General features: G+C 40.8%; 3 protein-coding genes across 4 annotated transcripts; all 3 read left to right on the top strand.

The window, feature by feature from the left end:
* The first annotated feature begins 14 nt into the window (after positions 1–14).
* zmynd10 (zinc finger, MYND-type containing 10) lies at positions 15–4120 on the top strand. Its single transcript, XM_068595281.1, has 11 exons — positions 15–220; positions 550–658; positions 851–967; positions 1052–1105; positions 1335–1576; positions 2005–2099; positions 2206–2378; positions 2826–2951; positions 3045–3166; positions 3252–3377; positions 3874–4120. The coding sequence occupies exons 1-11, from the start codon at positions 132–134 to the stop codon at positions 3962–3964; spliced, it is 1344 nt and encodes a 447-aa protein (XP_068451382.1). The 5' UTR covers positions 15–131; the 3' UTR covers positions 3965–4120.
* A 712-nt stretch (positions 4121–4832) lies between these two features.
* On the top strand, positions 4833–15717 carry LOC137796428 (ras association domain-containing protein 1-like). Of its 2 annotated transcripts, XM_068594357.1 has the most exons (7): positions 4833–5074; positions 5912–6266; positions 7990–8114; positions 13800–13904; positions 13992–14277; positions 14385–14500; positions 14589–15717. In XM_068594357.1, the coding sequence occupies exons 2-7, from the start codon at positions 5942–5944 to the stop codon at positions 14733–14735; spliced, it is 1104 nt and encodes a 367-aa protein (XP_068450458.1). In that variant the 5' UTR covers positions 4833–5074; positions 5912–5941; the 3' UTR covers positions 14736–15717. The 2 variants fall into 2 exon arrangements, with proteins under 2 accessions (XP_068450458.1, XP_068450459.1); XM_068594358.1 differs by lacking the exons at positions 4833–5074; positions 5912–6266; positions 7990–8114 and adding an exon at positions 11153–11658.
* A 182-nt stretch (positions 15718–15899) lies between these two features.
* Positions 15900–18666, top strand: tusc2a (tumor suppressor 2, mitochondrial calcium regulator a). The gene is made up of 4 exons (XM_068594359.1): positions 15900–16046; positions 16785–17022; positions 17659–17779; positions 17872–18666. The coding sequence occupies exons 2-4, from the start codon at positions 16874–16876 to the stop codon at positions 17935–17937; spliced, it is 336 nt and encodes a 111-aa protein (XP_068450460.1). The 5' UTR covers positions 15900–16046; positions 16785–16873; the 3' UTR covers positions 17938–18666.
* Positions 18667–20030: the final 1364 nt, after the last annotated feature.

The following is a 20030-nucleotide window of genomic DNA, read 5'->3' as shown; positions in this document are numbered from 1 at the left end:
TCTGGCCAAAGTGCGCTATAGCCTGGGTGCGCTTGGTATACATTCACCATGACAACCGAGTTTACCGACTCTGACTGAAGCGACGGCTTGTAAAATAAAATGATGTGTTGAGCAAAGTGTCCTGCAACAAAATGAACACGTCTGTAATTCTACCCGTTGAAGCGGAGGGGTTTGTTCAAAGTCTGGAAACTTTTTCTCTCAAGGAAGTCGGCTCCGAGAGGTAAGAGGAACCCGCTAACATGCACCAAAGTGACGTTAGCTCACATGCTAAGACCGCTAGCTAGTAGCTAGCTGAACCCAGTGACGTAGTCCAGCCAGGAGGGTGTAGGTGACTGCAGCTACAGTATTGGTAAAGAGTAAAGTCTAATCTAATAGCAGTATAGTCAAAATGGGTATCGTCAAAACTCAGTTGATCACACACATCCATGTCCAGTCAGAACAAACCACAACACAGTACAAATTAAAACACTGAAATTAATAAGTGTGCGTATATGTGTGCTTTTTAATTATTATTTTTTTTTAACGATTTCTATCTTTGTATGTTGACAGGTGGTTCAGACAGCATGCATACATCGAGAAACTTAACATGCAAGCAATAATAAATGCTTCTTCCATGCACGATGAGTTTGTGAAGGAGTTCCTTGTGTCGTATGAAAAGGTGACTGCTCCTCCTCTACTTGTCACGTTATCATGTCAGTGGAATATAGTGAAGCCTTGCAAAAATCAAAGAAAAGGTGTCTTGAAACAAGTTTTGGGGTTGTTTCTATTGCACAGAATTAGGATATCTCGATCAAAACATTAAAAAAAAAGTTTAGTCTGCAGTATCTTTTTTTCCTTACCCTCTTTCTAGATACCTGTTCTCGTCCATGAAATGATCCTCGTTGAAATTTGGAAGCACAAAGTGTTCCCCATTTTTTGTCAGCTGGAGGATTTCAATCCCAAGAACACATTTAATCTTTACATGGTGGTGAGTGTAACATCAGGTGTAAAATGATAATCAGTTTGCAGCACTCCCACTGATTTTGTGTGTACTTTAATGTATCCGTCTTAGATCCACCATGAAGCTACGATCATAAACCTGCTTGAAACGATAATGTATCACAAGGTCAGTGGCTGCACAAATACATACCCCAGAATTATATTGATCTGCATCCTGATTTAAAATAATGTGTTAAAGCATGAAATAATCATGGGACAAGGCAGTTTTCTCTCTCTCTCTCTCTCTCTCTCTCTCTCTCTCTCTCTCTCTCTCTCTCTCTCTCTCTCTCTCTCTCTCTCTCTCTAAATAGTGTCATAAATTAAGCTTCATGTAACAAAGGTTGTGTTTTGTGCAGGATTCCTGTGAGACGGCTGGTGACTCTGTTCTTGACCTGGTGGATTACTGCCACCGCAAACTCACCTTGCTGCTCGGTAGAGCAGCCAAGGAAGGCCCAACAACTCGTGACCAACACGACCCGAAAGCGACAGCTACGACAAACTTGATGACAGAGTTACAGATGCAGAGTGCTGCACAGGAATTTGAAATCTCCCTGAAGGCAGTCTCTGTGCTGCGCTTCATCACTGACCACACGGAGAGGTACGGTGGTGTCTGGCCCTATAAAGTTTAGGAATTATAGCAGAGAATCAGGGAAATCGTGTCCTATACTTTTAGGCATTTACACTGCAAGTTTAACCCTCGCAGTATACTTACTTATGCTGCAACTATTTGAATTATTTCATAATTTCACAAGTTTATTTATCATTTTGTTTATAAAACAAGAAACAGTTGGAAGTAAAACTTGGGTTGAAATTTCTTAGAAAAGTTGATCTCTTCAAATTGCTTGTTGTCTAATAGTCTGAAAAACTTACAAAAAAATCAAATGAAAAAAGCAGCACATTTTAAGGATCTGGGCTCAGACGTTCTGCATTTTGCTTCCACATTTCAAATTTGTTCAGATTAGTTTCCTGTTAGTTTATTCATTAACCATTCTTCACCTGACAGAAGGCCTTGTTTTTCCTTTACAGTATTAGTGTCATCAATCGTATGATGTGCACTCATAACATGCCTTGCGTGCTGGTTCAGTTGATTGACTGCTGTCCTTGGAGTCGCTGTAAAGACGGTACATCACACCTCCTGCATAACAAATGTGTCCTTGTGTGAATGTGTGATTCTTGGCTCATACGTGACCCTTCATTCAATGGTGTGCTCTCTGTCTCCTACTGAAGGTGAAGTAGAAAAGTACATCGATGGCAGATGGCAGAAGATCACTGCTGAGCACCATTTAACCATGACAAAACTAGATGGTCAGGTCTGGATTTCCCTTCACAATCTGCTGCTGAAGGAAGACTGCCAAAGGAAATATGACTTCAACAGTTACAACAAGAACCAGCTTCTAAAGGTATAGTGTGAATACAATGTTGACTGACTCTTTTCCATCATTCATTTATGCTCTCGAGTCATTTTAGTTACCATAATCAATGTTTTTAAAGAGTATAATTCATTCCTCCTCCAAAGTCTAAGTGGTTACTGTGTATAAGTTGTAAACTGAAGCTGAGGAAGTGTGTGAGCGCCAGATCATTGTCCCCCAACCTCATATCTGATCTCCTTGCTTGTTAAAACACAGAATCAGTTTCCAAGGGTTGTTTTGACGAAGATGTTTCCTCCTATTATATGCTTTCTCATCCTCTTCCTGTTGCATTGATTATATAACCAGAGATCCTTGTGCATCCTCTCTTCATGGCATTTCTTTTCTTATGCATTCTGTGTAACTCATTGAGGAACGTTTGAATAAAGTTAACTAGTTTTTGTCACTGAGGATTATTTACTTATCGTTCATATGCCACAGCTTCGAGGTTTTATGACGGAGGTGTTGATTGATCAGCTGCCAAACCTTCTGGAATTGCAGCGTTTCCTGGCTCATCTCACCATTACAGACCCCACCCCTCCGAAAAAAGAACTAATTTTGGAACAGGTACACACTCGCACATCCACACATATATCTGTACCTACTGTAGGTGATTATGTCCTTTTTGTGCATTTACCCTCTGCTTTGCTTTATGTATAGATGCCAGAAATATGGAACTACATTGTGAGAGAGAATTCTGGGAAGTGGAAGGCAATAGCAAAGTATCAAGTCAAAGAAACGTTCAGCCCATCTGAAAATGAACTTAAGCTGCAGGCAGAGAGGTGATGCTGAAAACCAAACTCTGAGATGCAAATAACTCAACTCCATCCAACATCTCCGTGATTATTATTGCAATTGTTTGACCAGGTTGAACCAGGTGTACAATTTGGATGTGATGGAGAGTTTACTTCCCGAGAAGCCAAAGTGTGGATGCTGTGGGAAAGAAGCCGCAAAGAGATGCTCTCGGTGTCAGGGGGAATGGTACTGTCACAGGTAAGACAGATAAAGATAGGAGTAAGTCAGTCAGATCTGCCAGACTGCCGTGGGGAAGAGGCAGCTGAGCCTGAGGGCAAAGCTTTGGATTTAGAGGTTGATGTATTCCCCAAACCTCACCTGCGATAACAAGCTTTGGGTGATGCCTGAAAGAATTAGTTTTCTGTCCTGACATCCGGAAAGAGATCAGAGTAAAACTGCTGCTCCCTCCGGCTGAAAGGAGCTGAAGTAGTTTCAGGCTGTGACGAGGCTCTGGGACAGACAGTCATGCTTTAGGGATAACATATCCAAGATGGCTTGAATCACCCAGGAGTTAAATGGATAGAGGGCTGGATATAAATCTGTGTTTTTATATCAGATATAAAAATAAATCTGCTCCATGAGCATTATAAATACTTTCCTGTGATACTGAACATCTTAATAAACGTTTTGTCATATCAGACACTTAATGCGTGTTGTGTTGCTGCTGATGTGTCGTCCTGTTTGTTTTCCACAGAAAATGTCAGGTGAAGCACTGGTCCAAACACAAGAGAGCCTGTCAGCTCATGACTGAGGTCAAAGAGAAGACAGATGGATCTGCACGTTAACAGCTGATGCAGAGAGACTGTTGAAGCACATGCACGACTGGTGGGGGACGGGAGCAGATGGGGGGAACAGATCTGCATGGACACAATGCGAATTTGGACTCTTATACATTTTAAATCTTTCTTTTAATGAGATAAAACATATGTTTGGTTACATAATTGTGTTGTTCCTTTTCATTTGTTTAATAACCTTGTGGCATATAGTTTTCTGTTTTATAAAAGCTTTTCTTTTTTTCAGCCAAGAGACACATTTACACTCATTCAACACAGTTGAGGAGGATTTAACTTCATTACACACCAGCAACAAATAAAAGATTTTCCCGATCCAATGTGAGGTCCAAGGACAGGGATGTTGCATGAATACAGATTGTAAAGCCCTCTGAGGCAAAATTGTAATTTGTGATTCTGGGCTTTACAAAATAAACTAATTGAATTGTTATTAAGAATGTGGCCAGAACAGGTAGTCACTATTCTCTCAACACTGTTTTTATACATAACACTAAATAAATACAAGGCTTAAACTTGCAGCCAATCTTGCCAATTTCTTTTTACTGACAGAAAGTCACACATCCAACATTCAGGGAGGGTGAAGACTAAACACAACTCGCAAGAATGTTAACCAAGAAGGGGAGTCACTACCTTTTTAACTATAATATATACCTAAGACGTTCACTGCTGTAAGTGAAACCCAGATCCATCACAGTTTGAGACAGTGGAGACTTTGCACGCCCACTCAGCTGCGCTCTGCTCAGAAGCACCCCCTATGTGAAAGCATTCCGGATGTCGGTGCAGCTCATGATCATCTTACTCTGTGTTTTTCATGATAAGCCGCTTCCTCCTCCAACCTAGTCTGACAAACACGAAAGATGCTCTGTATCTCGAGAAGCGCTCGGACCCCGCGGTCCCCCCGTCGTTGAGGGACACGTTGGCGCTGCGTCGCCGCTGGAGCCGGCCGGTGATGAGAGCTTATTTCCAGAGATGTAGCCGCGGCCGCGCACCTCCGTTACTTCAGAAACAGTCAGAGATTTTCTGCGGAAAGTTTTTCTCCTCGGATGGAGGAAGTTTTGAGACAAAGCGACAGCAGCGGGGTTGTTTTTCTCCACGGTGCACTTGGTAGGTGAGAAGACTTTACTTTGAAGTTGTTGATTTAATTCACCACGCCGGGTGTTTGGGACGAAACTTTTGAGTTTTCATCCTCCGAGCACTCATAAATTGCATTGTTTTACCGACAGGAATTGCTTGGTTATTCGTGTTTAATCAAACGTAGAGAAGGCATCTCATACATTAACTTGTTCATTTGTTTTACATTAGACTATTGTGGTTACCTTTATTCCCTGATTTACTTATTATAGTTTAGTCGACCGTCAAATATCAATTACCCTGGAGGAAGCTATAAACCAAGGTGTCCTTTTCAAAATATGGTTACTAAGCCACCATATACCAAATAGTTTGTAAATAAAATGTCTAAAGATCTGCTTTTTGAAAAAGGTCTAAACTAAACCAACATTACATAAAAGGCTACTCTTATATAATCAATGTAACTAAATACGTTTACTTTGGCAATGTAATGTTACTTAAGTACAGTTTACTTGAGTATTTCCATTATATGCTACTATGTAGCCTACATTACATTTAGAGTGAAATATTGTACTTTTTTTTTACTGGATTTATTTATTTGATACAAATCTATCTGCCTAACAGTATACATTTGTTGAAATAATAATACTTTTTATTTATTCAACCCTTATCAATCAGGCAATTGTTGATAATTCTCTTTTTGAAGAGAGAACTGAGAACAAGGAATATTCACAAGTGATCCTATAGTTTTTACTGTGACGAAGCAGTCTATAATTTCTTTAGATCTTAAATTGAGATAGAATTTTTTAATTTCAAGATCACACAGTTTTAAGTTTGTAGCTGTGTGTTATGGTATGTTTTCCTGTCTGACAGTGACGATGGAGGCCGCCGAGCTCTGAATGCATGATGTCTTGGGGGGAGTTCATCGAGCTCCGTGACCTGAGGCCGGACAGAGAGCCGATAGAGTTGACAGACGGCACACATTTGCCCTGCTCGCCTCCACGCCTGGAGAGAGCCAACGCCCTGAGAATCAGCCCGGGGAAGGTGCCAGACCTGCTGAGCCGGGCGGGGATCATCAGAGTCCTGAGCAGCACCCACGACCCCCAGCTCCCCGAGGAGAAGGGCGAGGGACACGACTTCCAGCCCTGCAGCCACGCGCAGCCCACATGGTGTGACCTGTGTGGAGACTTCATCTGGGGCCTGTACAAGCAGAGCCTGCGGTGTGTCAGTGAGTAGGCTGTCTGTGCATGTGGGTGCGTGCATGTTCCATCAACTCGGTGCAAAAAGAAAATGGGTCAAACAGGGAAAGATGCAGCCACCAATAGTTGCAGGTCAAAATGACCCGGTATTTATTCTCAACACGTAGAAATCTTAATCTTTGTGGGCTCGGTTTGCCATACCATACGTTTTCTCCATGTTGTTAATTGTTTTTGAAGTAGCAGTATCGAGCATGCAGTTGTTTCAGTGGTTTTGGTGGTGAGATCCTTATTGGCTCAGGCCTATGAGACCAGTATGCTCTTCTTGCTCAATACTCATCTTAGAGTTGCACTAGTCTTGAAGTTCCTTTTCATCAACTGAAACCACTGAACTATAGCTGGGGTTTATTTAAAGCATTTAGTGTGCAGGAAAAGAAAACGCTTTACAGTGATCTAAATTTTAAACCGCAGTTAAATCACAAAAAAACAGAGACACGGATTCAGAGTTTTACGTCCACAAGTGAAACTGTTTTTAACATAGATGTTTTTTCCCTCTCAAATATGGAAATACTCAAGACCAGTTTCAATGCATTAGTGATCATAACATCATTACAAAACATAAAAAAGAAACAAAGCATTGTTACATGTGGTTGCATGGCATACATATATATAAGTATATTATTTTTCACAGAGTCTTAGCTATACCTATATATAGCTATATATTAACAGGTTAATATGAATTTATACGACATCTGATATCTTGTCTTGATCTGAGTATTGTATAATTTAGCTCTGTTTATTGCAGCTTCACTCAACAGATGCCGGTTTGCTAATTGTGTCTCTGAGGACAGGTGTTAGCTATTTATTTATACTGTACAAACTCAGTGGCCACTTAATCATGTACTCCTGCCACCCAATATACCCAATATAACTGTTCCACAATAAGGTATAATCTCATTATGTATACAATGTTCAATTCTTTGTGACATTACCAGAAATGTATAATTTGAATGATATAGTACATTGTTTATTATTGAAGTCATAGTTTATAAAGGTGTTGTTGATCTGCCTCTGTAAGTACGCACATTATAAGGGAAAAAAATAGATACACCTCTCAATATAATGTTGTCCGGTACAACACTACCTCTAACCACAACCTCAATAAGAAACACACATTTGAATTCACACATTTCCAACCATGCCAACAATGCAGGGGAAAGCAAACTTACAGGCACTGCAACAACCAGAAATTGCTGGAGAATCTTCCAGAGAACTTTCCATTCTCTAAACCGTTTATCCTATTCAGGGTCGCGGGGGCACTGGAGCCGATCCCAGCTGACATTGGGCGAAAGTAGGGAACACCCTAGACATGTCGCCAGTTTATCTCAGGGCTCATATAGAGACAGACAACTACTCAAGCTCACATTCACACCTACGGGCAATTTAGAGTCTCCAATCGACCTCAGCTGCATGTCTTTGGACTGTGGGAGGGAGCCGGAGAACCCGGAGGGAACCCACTCTGCCACGAGAAGAACGGGCATACTCCACACAGAAGGACCACCCAGGATCGGGGGATCAAACCCTGACTCCTCTTGCTGTGAGGTGACAGTGCTATAGCCACTAAACCACCGTGCAGCCTTCCATTGAGAACTGTACTCTATAATCGGATCACATGCGTGCTTACAGCAGACGATGTCATGTGTATACATGTGTTTGGCGGCGTGTGTGTAAAGCCATTACTTTCTACACTCACAGATTGCAGATTCACATGCCACTACCGCTGCCGTGCTCTGATCCGGTTGGACTGCAGCTGGGACCGAGGCTCTGCGGCCGACCACACTTTTGTAGTGGAGCACACCATAGAGACAGACACCAATGTGGTAAGGACCTTTTGTATTTGGCATGATGACTGGCCTGATTCTCTGGTTGTTCATACGCAGTCGGGCTCACAATCAAAGAACACAACATCAAAAAGTTGTTGAGATATTCTACCACTATGGTTACCATTCAGAATGAGAGAGCCCCTGCTTTGCATGTTACATTACGTGCTACAGGGTGATTCTGCCTGATAGCTTTAAGGAACCAAAATCAAATGTTTTATAGTAAATGGGAACATGGCTCTTTTACATAGCTATAAGTACACAGTGTCAATTCAGTTCCACTTATGGCAAACTAAGGCAAGTTTGTTATTGTTGAGAAACACAAAACGTTACAGGTAACAGCTTTTGCACGATCTGGTTCAGTTTATTTAAGTGCTGCAGTGAAACATCTGTTTGCAGAGACTATGAGCAAGCTGTTGCACTCACTGAGTTATACATTTGAGAAAACCAACTCAACAACATGAATTTTTCACCAGGATGTACCATGAATTGTTTTCACTTGAATTCTAGAGTTACATGTTTTAGTCCTTTCTGCGTTGTTCTTTTATAAGATAAGATAAGATAATCCTTTATTTGTCCCGCAGTGGGGAAATTGTAGAATTACAGCATCAGACAGGTAAAGTGCACACAAGAGACACATAGTGAAATAAAAATAAATAACAAGTAATATAGCTATTAATAAGTAGTAATACAAATAGTATATGATCCACATTAGCAGTATGATATATACAAAGAGAATAAAACATATTTAAAAATATGTATTTATATTGCACCAGTTGGAGTGATTAAAGTGACCAAAGTGATTGAAGTGGGGCATTATTGGGGCATAACAGGTGCCGCAAACATTGTACTGTACCCTATCCAGATAAACAGACAGATAAAGTTATGCCCTAACCTCTCTACATCTTAAATCTTACAAGAAGACTCCTCACTGTGCTTTTCTGTGACACATTGTTTTTCATAAAGAGGGGAGTCAAGGTTACGGGCCCAAAGTCGTTCAAGGCAGCTGGGTTTGGTCTCTTGGTAACAGGTTTTATTCACTCCTCTATTCAGCACATGTTGCTTATTAAAGGATGTATGGAATGTAAAAACTTCAGCATGGTATGAACAGTTAAAGACATTGCTAGAGAGTGACTTGGTGCTTGGGTTGTTGTGTGCACAGGCCTTTTACACAACAGACGTTTTCACTTGACATCGCAGGAGAAAGTACGGGTGGAACTAACAGACCATTAGTAATGGCTCCGTCACAGTGGTGTGTACCAGAGAGCAGTGCCAGGCCGTCGAAATGCAAAGTACCAGAGCCATAATTAATGTAATTAAATAACACCTGTGTTTGTCCTGCTATGAGCTAAGACATCTGCAGTAAAACTGTACCACAAAATAAGAGGAGGTTCAATCAGAGAATAATGTCAGAACAGCGGGAACTCCTGTGAACTCCTAACTTCACACTAGGAGGCTCCAAAGTATTTCCTGCAGTACACGTTGGCTAATACTTGTGTGCTAATATCCCAAACAATATATATGGCCAACTTCTCAGCAGGTGAGAAAAACACTGATGATAGTTTGCAAATGTCTCCACCAGACGCATGCCCTTGGTTTATATGTTTGATGAGCATCCTTAATCATAGTTTTCTGGAGCCAAATTCTCTTTACAGGGTTATAAACTTAGTACAGAGTCCTTATCTTTAGTCATATTATAGCTTCAGTTTACCTGATGGTGAACACTGAAATTTGCAGCTTTACACACACTGACTAACATCCCAGATGTAACCTGAGATGCTACATTTATTAGATGCAAAAACGTATTTTCTACTGATCTGATACCAGGGCTGTCCTCCTAAAGTTAAATTCTGTACATCTCACTCAGTGGGACTTATTGTACGCATTTTTATGAACTTATTGTTATGGCACAAAGAAAAAAGATTGCAGGCTCACCATGTCGTCATGAATGTAACTGATTATGAAAACAAGGATTTTATGACATTGACAAAGAATCATTATTCATGTGGGGTCAATACGAATCTGGATTGGTGCGTCCTGTTAATTATCGATACATCTGCAGACCAGTTTGTCAATTATTGTATTAATAGTTTGTTTATTTAGTAGTTTTGTCTGAAATATCAGAACAGGCTGGCAAATGTCTTTCACAATTTACCAGTGTTAAAAACACAAAGTATTTTTTTTTCTGACCAACTGTCGAAAACCAAAATCTTTTATTTATAAAGATGAAACCAAAGAGATAATTAGCTTAAGCCTCATCCATGTCAGTACATACCAACTTGCATATATATATATATATATATATATATATATATATATATATATATATATATATATATATATATATATATACACCATATGAAGGTGGCATAATGAAGGATCCTCAAGAGTTGCATTGTGGTAATTGTAGGATCTAGTAAGACCTCTGCTACTTTGATTATGTTTAATTTATCTTCCTCTTCCTTGAGTTCCCCAGTTGTATCGTATGATCCTAATTCCCTATTGATCGACGAATTGATGTAAAGACAAAATGTTTCAGTGCATCTGAAAATATCCCCAGCCGTATCAATTTAGTGATCCTGTTTGCATATGGTGACATTTAGAGAGATTCAGGGCATCTCCCTCTTTTCCCCTGAGAGATATAACATGGTTTCCACCACTGAATTGTCACAGAACTTGGCCGTCTAAACTCTAGCTTTTATGTTTGCGGCCTATAAGTTCAACATATTTACTTGTAGCTTATACATTGAAGAATAAAAAGGTTCACATGCTGTCTCTGGCCACGTGTGGCCAGACCACAGACTGTGTGGGACCAGGCCGACTTCTTATCACATGACAAACTCAGCGTGGGTGAGCAACCGTGGGAGAGGCGGCAAAACGAAATGGAGGGTTTGGGGGGGGGATGAAGTCTTTGGCATTTCCCCTCGCCGGCCAATCGTGACCGCCTTTGCTGGGTTTGTGTATTTTCCAAACTCAGTTCAACGGACCTGGGTGGGGCCTCGAGGGGAAGGAAGCGAGGACAGCTCGGGCGGGGACCCTGAACGCATCCTGTTTCACACAGAGTAGTTTGTACAGTGGAAACGTAGCCCGGTTGAAGTTAGAAGAGGAAGAAGAGAAAAAAGACAGTAGTATTTAGTCGATTAGACAGTTGTTATCAAGGCGCAGCAGCGATATTCTGCCCTCGAAGAGATTAATTCACCGTGATTTACAACATTTTCAGTCAGACTTCGGTTTCGCCTGGATTAGTTTAGATCAAACTTGCAAACGTCATTTTATTTTCGCACTTGTTCAGTCGTCGTACCATACGTTCCGGCTGTTTGACCTTTTAGTGCTAAAAGCCTTTTTTATACCGGTAGTCAGCATGACAAACGTGGCTATGAGCTCGGAGAAAGCTCCGTCCTTCGACATGACCTGGGGCAGCTCCACCAGCAGCGGCTACTGCAGCGATGAGGAGCCCGACCAGGAGTTTGAGCAATACTTCACCGCCCGGACCTCGTTCTTCCCCAAAACCCGGAAACCTATCGTTACTTCTGACGTAAAGCAGGTGAGAAGTCCCCAAAAAAGAAAAGTTAACTACACAATAACGTTAGGTTCGAATACCAAAAAAGGTCCTGTTGGCAATGTACAAAAGGAGAAGTGAGACCACGGAGATGCTGACGTGGTGGTTCTGGTTCGTCTTAACTAACGTTTCTCTCGCGTTATTTCAGGTTTCTGCTCTTTTTTGTGACAGTTTTTCTGCCTAAGTTGAGTATTTTATCCACGTGTTTAGGAGTTAAATGCAGTTGTGTGTTGCTCAAGGGCAGTCCCGCAGAGATGATGCTTGCCAAATGAGCTGGGTGGAGCTCTGGTTATTCCAGTTTTGAGTATATAGACTTGAGACTCATAACACAACAAATGGATCGAGAACATATATTAAAACTATAAGGCACGTCAGCACTGGTGGAATCTAACAAAGCACAGACCCACAGCTGAACTCTTGCAGAGAACAACTCAAATGTCATGTTTTGTGACGCACACTGGCTTCTCAAGTTTCCAACACCCACTATTCATTGACTATTCAGGTTCTCATGATATTTCTCAATCACGGATGATTAATGTGTTGTTTTGGATGTGTTCATGTTCTGTTCCGTTAGTCACCTACTACGCCCACTGAGGTATCAGTTTTCTTTTTATTGGAAAACAGATAATGTATATTGTAAAACTCAGTGACATTCACCCATTTCTGTGTCTGCAGAAGCCATTTTTTATTCATGTTGGCACTTCAACTCAGTTTTTTTAAGATGACACTCCTTTGGCGGACATGTTGAAATGCTGCTGTTGCAGATGTTGTTCCTCCCGTTACCATATGGGAAAGCTCAACATGGCCCACATATTGATTAATGGATTTGTCTAACAGTAGCATATTCACGTGAGTCTTTCCTTCTGCCTAAGGATTGCCACTATTGATCTTGTTCTGCTGGACGTAGATTTATAAGCAACCCAGCTTGTTTAAAGCTTGTAACTTTGCCTGGTTTGTTTTTCATCAGACAATCCATAGTAATATAGAGAGGCATGGTATAGTTGGATACATTTTCGCAATATTTTGAGGGAGAAAAAAATTGCTGTAGAAATGCTTGTTTGTAATTATGGAGAAATCTGCATACGCGTCAATAGGTAGATACTGGATATAGATTTTACTTCTTAGGAAACCCCCTTGCTCCTATCAATCTCAAGGAATTACCTGGAACACAGTATGGGGGGAAAAAACATGTGCTGCCTCACAGTTCTGTTGCAATTTCTTTGTATACAGGAAATTGACTCAGGAAAAACTATAACTGAGGTAATGGATATGCAGACTGTGAAGGCCAAATGTGCATGACTGAAACATGACTGTGATAGTGCGGTTGATGAGGCAGCTGACTTCACAGGATGTGTCTCTAAAACACAGGAGGGCTTTGTCTCTCCCACTTGGGAAAGCCAGAGAGGGGAGGCTATTTATACATGAATACCAAGTTAAAGAATGCAATGCAGAACCCTTGTTCGCACTCATCACTAGCAGCTGCAAGTTGCACATACCCCTACTTCCTCTACCCCTCCGAGGCAGTGGAATCAGAGTGGTCGAACAGGATTGGGTAGAGCTGACATCATCGTTTTTTGCCTTTGCTGCGTTGTCAGGAAGTTGAGCCTGATGCAACTGGTGCTTATTGTTAGAAATACCGGCGGTCGAACCGGAAGTCAATTCACAACAGTGTTACCAAAGTTTGGCTTTTTGTAATCTTCTTCTAAACAATATTAGTTTTGGAAGAGGAACTTATTTTTTAAAAATCACGCCACTGTAGCTTTTACATGATAGCGTCACATCGTCTTCAAACTTTCTAAATTTCTGAAAGCTTATTTTGAGACCTACAATGTTTCCATGCAACAGCAGCATTTGTGTCTTTCCCCCTATAAAAGTCCTATAGTCACTCAATAGGGTCTTCAACACACCTTTTATGTTTTTAAGATGTAACAAAATGTTAATTGGCCACAGTGTTTGTAATTATTACAGAACATTATTTTTTTTGAGAAAGTAATGCACAACTAAACCTTTTTCAGTGTCCATTCATGTACCAGTACATTGTGTGCTCCTCATGACTCTGTTGTGGTTTGGAGAGGAGCACTGCCACCTGGTGGTTTAACACTGTAACTCCTCACTGTCCCCTCCAGGATGAACAAATTGAATGGGGAAAGCAAGAGTTGACTACTGCAGATATTCAGCAGAAGGTGAAGGACTACAACGCTCAAATCAACAGTAATCTGTTCATGAACATGGTGAGTAGCGATGATTGACGACAAATCCATGCATTTTAAAGTGACAGGGTTTTTCATTCAGTGAAACATTTATATTTTACTCAACAGAACAAGGACGGTTCCTACACTGGCTTTATAAAAGTGCAGTTCAAGTTGGCCCGTCCTGTGTCAGTTCCACCTCCAAAGAAAGGGGGTCAAGAGGCTGCACGGAGGAAGGCCAGCGGAGTGAAGCGCCGCACCTCTTTCTACCTGCCAAAGGATGCATCCAAGCATCTGCACATAAGCTCGCGCACTTCTGCTCGAGAGGTCATCGAGGTTTTGTTGAAAAAGTTTACTGTGGTTGACAATCCTGGAAAGTTTGCTCTGTTTGAGCGTAGCGAGCGTCATGACCAAGGTATTGCTTCATTTTGCTACGTTTACACATTGACCTCCTGCAGTGTTTTTAAATCAAATTGTGCATGCTTTGCATTAATTTTAATTCGTTTTCCTGTGCACTTTCAGTTTATGTTCGCAAAGTGTCTGATGATGAGAGTCCCCTCCGTCTGCGTATGTGTGCTGGGCCCAATGAGAAAGTCCTCAGCTTTGTTCTGAAAGAGAATGAAACTGGAGAAGTCAATGTGAGTGAAACATGAATTTGAGAATAACGGCCAGAACATGTGGTTCGTTTATACAGTGTACTTATTGCATTTCTTTCTTTACTTACAGTGGCATGCCTTCTCCATGCCTGAGTTAAAGAACTTCAATCGCATTCTGCAGCGTGAAGAGGAGGAGCACGTCAAGCAGATAGTGCGGCGGTACGCTCTGGCCCGCATTAAAATGCAGGAGGCTCTGGCTGGCTCGACCCCCGGCTGAGACGACTCTGCGCTCGGGGGTTAAACGTGCACGTCTTGGCTGGACAATCTCCTGAAGATGGCCAGTCATCGCTGCATCCAAAGATCCCAGATAACACAACTCTAAACGCCTCTTGGGTGAACGAGAGAGTGAGACAGCGCGCAAGACAATGAGAGAGAGTGCTAGCGCGAATGTGCGTGTGAAATGATGCAAGAGATGAGAAGTGCCTTACACCTGGAGAGTCTGTTGTGCCTGAGATAATTGAGTTGAGAGAAACGACACTGGCAGATTAGACTGTGGTTGTATCCAGTAATGTACCTCAGCTGTGTCACTTAATTTTAAAGAAAATGTCAGGAAGGGTTTTTAGCATTTTTGGGTTTAAAAATGTGATGCAAATATATTTGTAGATGCAGAGCTAAAGTTGAGCCCCATAGCTGATAATCACACGTCTGGAAGTTGCATTCTTTTTTATTTTTCCAGATTACAAAATTGGTAAAAAGTACATTCATGACATGTCAAAATCAGGTTAAACCTAATATGGTCTGTGAATAACCTACCATGAAAACCAATAACTTCCACACTGGCTTTTTCCCCCCCATTTATCATATTAGAAAGTTAAATACACATTTGTTGCTGACGAGTATTTGGATTTTCATTTGACCCAGGCTCAAAAATCTGCCTTGTCCTCTATACACCCCTGATGGGTGCAACTCATTTTTTTTTTTTTTTTTACCGTCAAATTGTGAATTTGACTGATGTATGGACATTTGTATGCAGCTATGAATGTCAGAGAGAGCGGTGTCACTCTGGTTGACTGGAACCTTGAATGAATATTGGTATACATGTGTTTTACTGAAAGCTGTTTCTTTCCTTCATATCTTTGTTTTTTTCTGTCCTTTTTTAGGAATGTTTGTCTTTCGTTCTTCAGTTCACTATCATTGTATCCGGCTATGCACGTATTTACATGTTGAAGTTAACGTTAAAACATGTGACAAATGTGCACCGCGTTCAGTAAAGAATTCCCCAGTTCAAATAAGTTTCTGTAATTCTTGAATATCGTAAATACAAGTATAATTATGCCATTTTAGACACAAACAAACCCCAAACTCCATCGAGTTAAATGCATGTTCACCTGCCCATCGTTCAGTTTACCGTCTCTGACATGATACTTAGCAGTAGAAGGTACAATGACGTCCTGTAATTGTCTCGGTCCCGCCTGCCTGTCCGATCAGCTGATCGCCATCGTAAGGACCAAAACAAGCTAACGCTAGCTTAACGTAGCCGGGGGTAAAAGTTATGAAAGGACACGACGGTTTAATTCTGTATTATAAGGTAAGATATTGTCTAGAAAAACATGTATCGCGTCTGTCAGTCAAGGGCCCAACTTATTTAGTGATAGTTTCGGAGAAGTGTCGCTGTTTTGTCGGGCTACTTAACGCTTAGCTGCTTGTAGCTAACCTGCGTCAGAAGCTAACGGGCTAATTCACCTGAATGTGAGTTAGCTTCAGCTAGCTACATGTCATTTGGCTACACCGGCCCAGTACTAAGATGGTTCTTTATAAGATATGCGCTGTGCATTACGGATGAACTAACGGTTGTTTTTATCCCCTAACATGACAATGTAACTCACATTAAGAAGCAGACTAGCTCATGTTTAAGGTTCGGTAGCTATATAGTGTGTTAGCTTCATGTAAAGCTAACGTTACATTGTAACCTTTAAGCATCACGTAAAGGTTACAATGTAACGTTAACTACGATATTGTCTCGTTGAGTGAAGTGATTGTTTTGTTTCGTGTTTTTGTCTATCTTAGGCTTGACAACGGTTCTTGTATCCGCATATTTTCATTCAATTGCGTTTATAAATCAAAATCGGACTTATCACATTGATAATAGCTGTGCATTAAACATAGTGCATCAGCCATTCATCGATACAGCATTTGATCCATCGTGTCACACGCCACGTGCTAAACAAACTATGTTTTACATCAGGCATCAATGTTTATAGTCACACAATTACCTGAACACCAGGCAGAGAAAGTCATATCTGATTTTTGTGTTTTTTCTTTTCAGATCTTGGGTTTGATAAGGAAGTGAGAGTGTCTGGCCACCAACCAGATTGAAAGCATTAACTGGAGACTAACTATGTTTTATCTCTGAGAATGGGAGGAAGTGGATCCAAAGTCAAAGGCGTCTGGCCTTTCTCAGGCAGTGGAAATGGAGGAGATTCAGTCAGTGATGGGAGCGAGCAGTCTGTGGCTCCCATCAAAGGTTCCAGAAATGCCACACCGTTTGTTTTTACCAGGAGGAGGTAAATATTACATGATTGGGAAATGGTTATGGTTTGCTTCACCCAAAGTAAACTTATTTTCTTAGGAAATACAATGGAGGTGAAAGGCTGTCCTAATAAAGGTATTTTACGCCTGTATTGTATAGGTTGAAATTGAGATATGACACAAAACGAGGTGAGAAAGAGATGGCAATGACATGCAACAAAGGTCTCAAGGTTGATAGAACTAGGTATGCTGGGATTCATGGTCAACACCCTAACCACTACTTCACATGGGTGCCTCAAATAGAAATAGTGGATGATACAAAGTCTGACTTGGAGGCAGATCTGTAAAATTTATAAACTTTAATCATCCTTCGCAGGGCAATTGAAATCAGTCAATACCAGAGCACAAACACAGCTTAGAACATTAAACAATGCAATCAATCGGTAAAATCCTTCAAAGTGTATAGGTACAGCCAAAACTGCTTATTGTTAGGCACATTAGTCAGCTGTGGAAAGTAAGGATCGGTATCTCAAAACCTCGGCACATTAAACTTTGGTGGATGCCAGTAGAGGTATGTGAGAACATATAAGATAGTTTTTTGGGGGTAAACTGAGCAAGTTTCCATCTCCTCATTGTAGTATTAGACTGACGTTGACTTACTGTGTTGGCAGTTCTTTGTACTTTGACGAGGACGGCGACCTTGCTCATGAGTTCTACGAAGAGACGTTGGTGACAAAAAACGGCAGAAAGAAGTCAAAGTTGAAGAGGATTCATAAAAATCTGATACCACAGGTGAGCCAGCAACAAATTTGGGCAATGCTGATCTGAGTGAAGGATGTTCTAATTGATTTATTAATTGCAATATTTGTGTACCTATTTTTTAGGGAATTGTGAAGCTTGACCACCCCTGTATACATGTAGATTTCCCTGTCGTCCTCTGTGAGGTGTGAAACGTTGCACTGGACCGATCTACTATGAGGTGCAACAACAGCTCTTCTTCCCGGAGCAAAGTTTTGTCCCAGTGTCAAAGCATCAAAGTCATGACTGGAGCCGTGGTCTGGAGAGCAAAAGGAAATTTTCAAACTGTTGTATAAAACTGATATACTGAATGAAATGTTATACATTTGAATTCAACTTCGTTCAAAGGATGCCCTGTTCACAAAAATTCACATTTTGATATTCACAGAAGTAGCGTTGGTCCAGGTTTTGTGTCAACTACCCAGCTGATATGTAAGCAGTCTTCGAGAATGCATCAAATTAAGTTGTATTTCTCTTGTGAGTTTTTCTGCAGGGGAAAAACATCCTTGATGTGAAAAAGGCTTTAACGGTTTATGCCTTCTGTGAGACGTAGAGTGAAACTGTGTCTTTGTGTGTGTACATGTGTGCACTTGAGTGAGTGTGCGTGAGACCAGGGCGGAAGATGTAGTGACAGGGTAGAATATTGAAGGATGGTGGGATTTATTATATATATGGTCATGTTCTGTATTGTCACGTCTGAGTCTGTCTCAGTAACCGGAGCTCAGACCTGCACTAGTGAACATAATGTACTGTAAATAATATCAGATTTCTTAGTTGGAAATACTTGAATAAATGGTTTACTGAGCTGAATATATGAACTCAATACCTTTTCTGTGATGTTTCTTATGGCCTGTTATTATCATTGAGTTGTGTCAAATATCACATATTTGATGATTATTTCTTTTCAAACCAGATAAAATGTGTTAAATAGAGGGCTTTACAGGTGCTGGAAGGTATATTTTCTTACTTTTGAGCAGACGCCCACACAACCTGTTTCCTCCTGTTTCCAGGATTCATGCTAAGTGATATTAATCTTTTCATTCCACAAAACAAGTATCAGTTGCCAACTATACAGAAAGCTGCAGTTTTAGAATGAAAACTAAAATGTGCTCTGTGCAATAATTTCAGTGTGCTGGAAGTAAATGGACGAGTTGAGATTGCATTCAGACAAGTGGTCACATTTAAATGTAGTCAGCAATTCCTGCACTTCCATGACAGCTGTAATTTTTTACACCGATATATCCAGTTTTATTTTTAGCTTTTCCTCATTGCTTTCTTGAATTTCCTTGCTGAGCTGTATGGCTGCTGTGTGCAACTAAAGCTATATTTGATTTACCTATACCTAGTTATTATGTGGCGATGGAGATAATCTGCAGACATTACAATACATTTCATTTCCACAACATGTAAGGTATCCAACCTCTAGATGGCAGCAGAAATCTACATCCATACTAACTCAAATGAGTTCATGTGACCATGTTGTGTTGTGCACTGTATTTTTGCTCTCTTACCTCTAATGAGAATCCTGTGCAGTTAGACTGAACAAAAAAGCCTGAAGATTTAATTGAATGTTGCTCGACGGACATGCTGAAAGACTCTGACCGTGACCAGCTAAATCTTCAGTTTCCACCTTGCACAATGTATAATGTTCAAAGCAATATAAACATATTTCGGCAATCCCCCAATAGATGGGTAGGGCTTCCGTTGCAGGCTTTCTCTTGTGTCTGTAATTGTGTGGAATGTAGTTGGGTGTGTTTTTGGGCCAGAGGACAGTCCTTTGATGTGCTTCCTCTCCACTGGTCTCTGATGCTTTGCTAAAAGTCCAGCTTGTATCATGAGGAAGAACCACTTTCACAAAAAGGCAAGAACGAAAACTAAATGAATATGACACTATAAAGCTCTGTTCATCTTCACAATGTGTTCGATGATGCATACAGGGTTTTTTTATAAAAGGGATAAATTGTCCATGTGACTGGCTGGCAGAGAAAGTCATTAGAAATTATTGGCAGCCTTGAAAAAGATGTAAAACATGCTTTGAATTATAAACAATAAAAGATAAATTGTTTTCTCAGGGATCATGTAACTTAGCGCCTTAAAGTAAAACATCACGTAGCCTGTTTTTTTAAATCTCTATTCACAATTGGATCGTGTTACTGAGGTCTCGTGTGATCACACACGGTTTATGGTACTATTCTGTGTTTCTAATCAATACATAAAGCCACATGAGCATGAAGGTTTAGGCTGC

Source organism: Clinocottus analis, unplaced genomic scaffold (assembly GCF_023055335.1).
Source record: "Clinocottus analis isolate CAN_PGR_092001 unplaced genomic scaffold, fCliAna1.0.p SCAF_3, whole genome shotgun sequence".
NCBI classification, from domain to species: Eukaryota; Metazoa; Chordata; class Actinopteri; order Perciformes; family Cottidae; genus Clinocottus; species Clinocottus analis.
The sequence above is the reverse complement of the archived record's forward strand: the minus strand, read 5'-3'. Positions and strand labels throughout refer to the sequence as shown.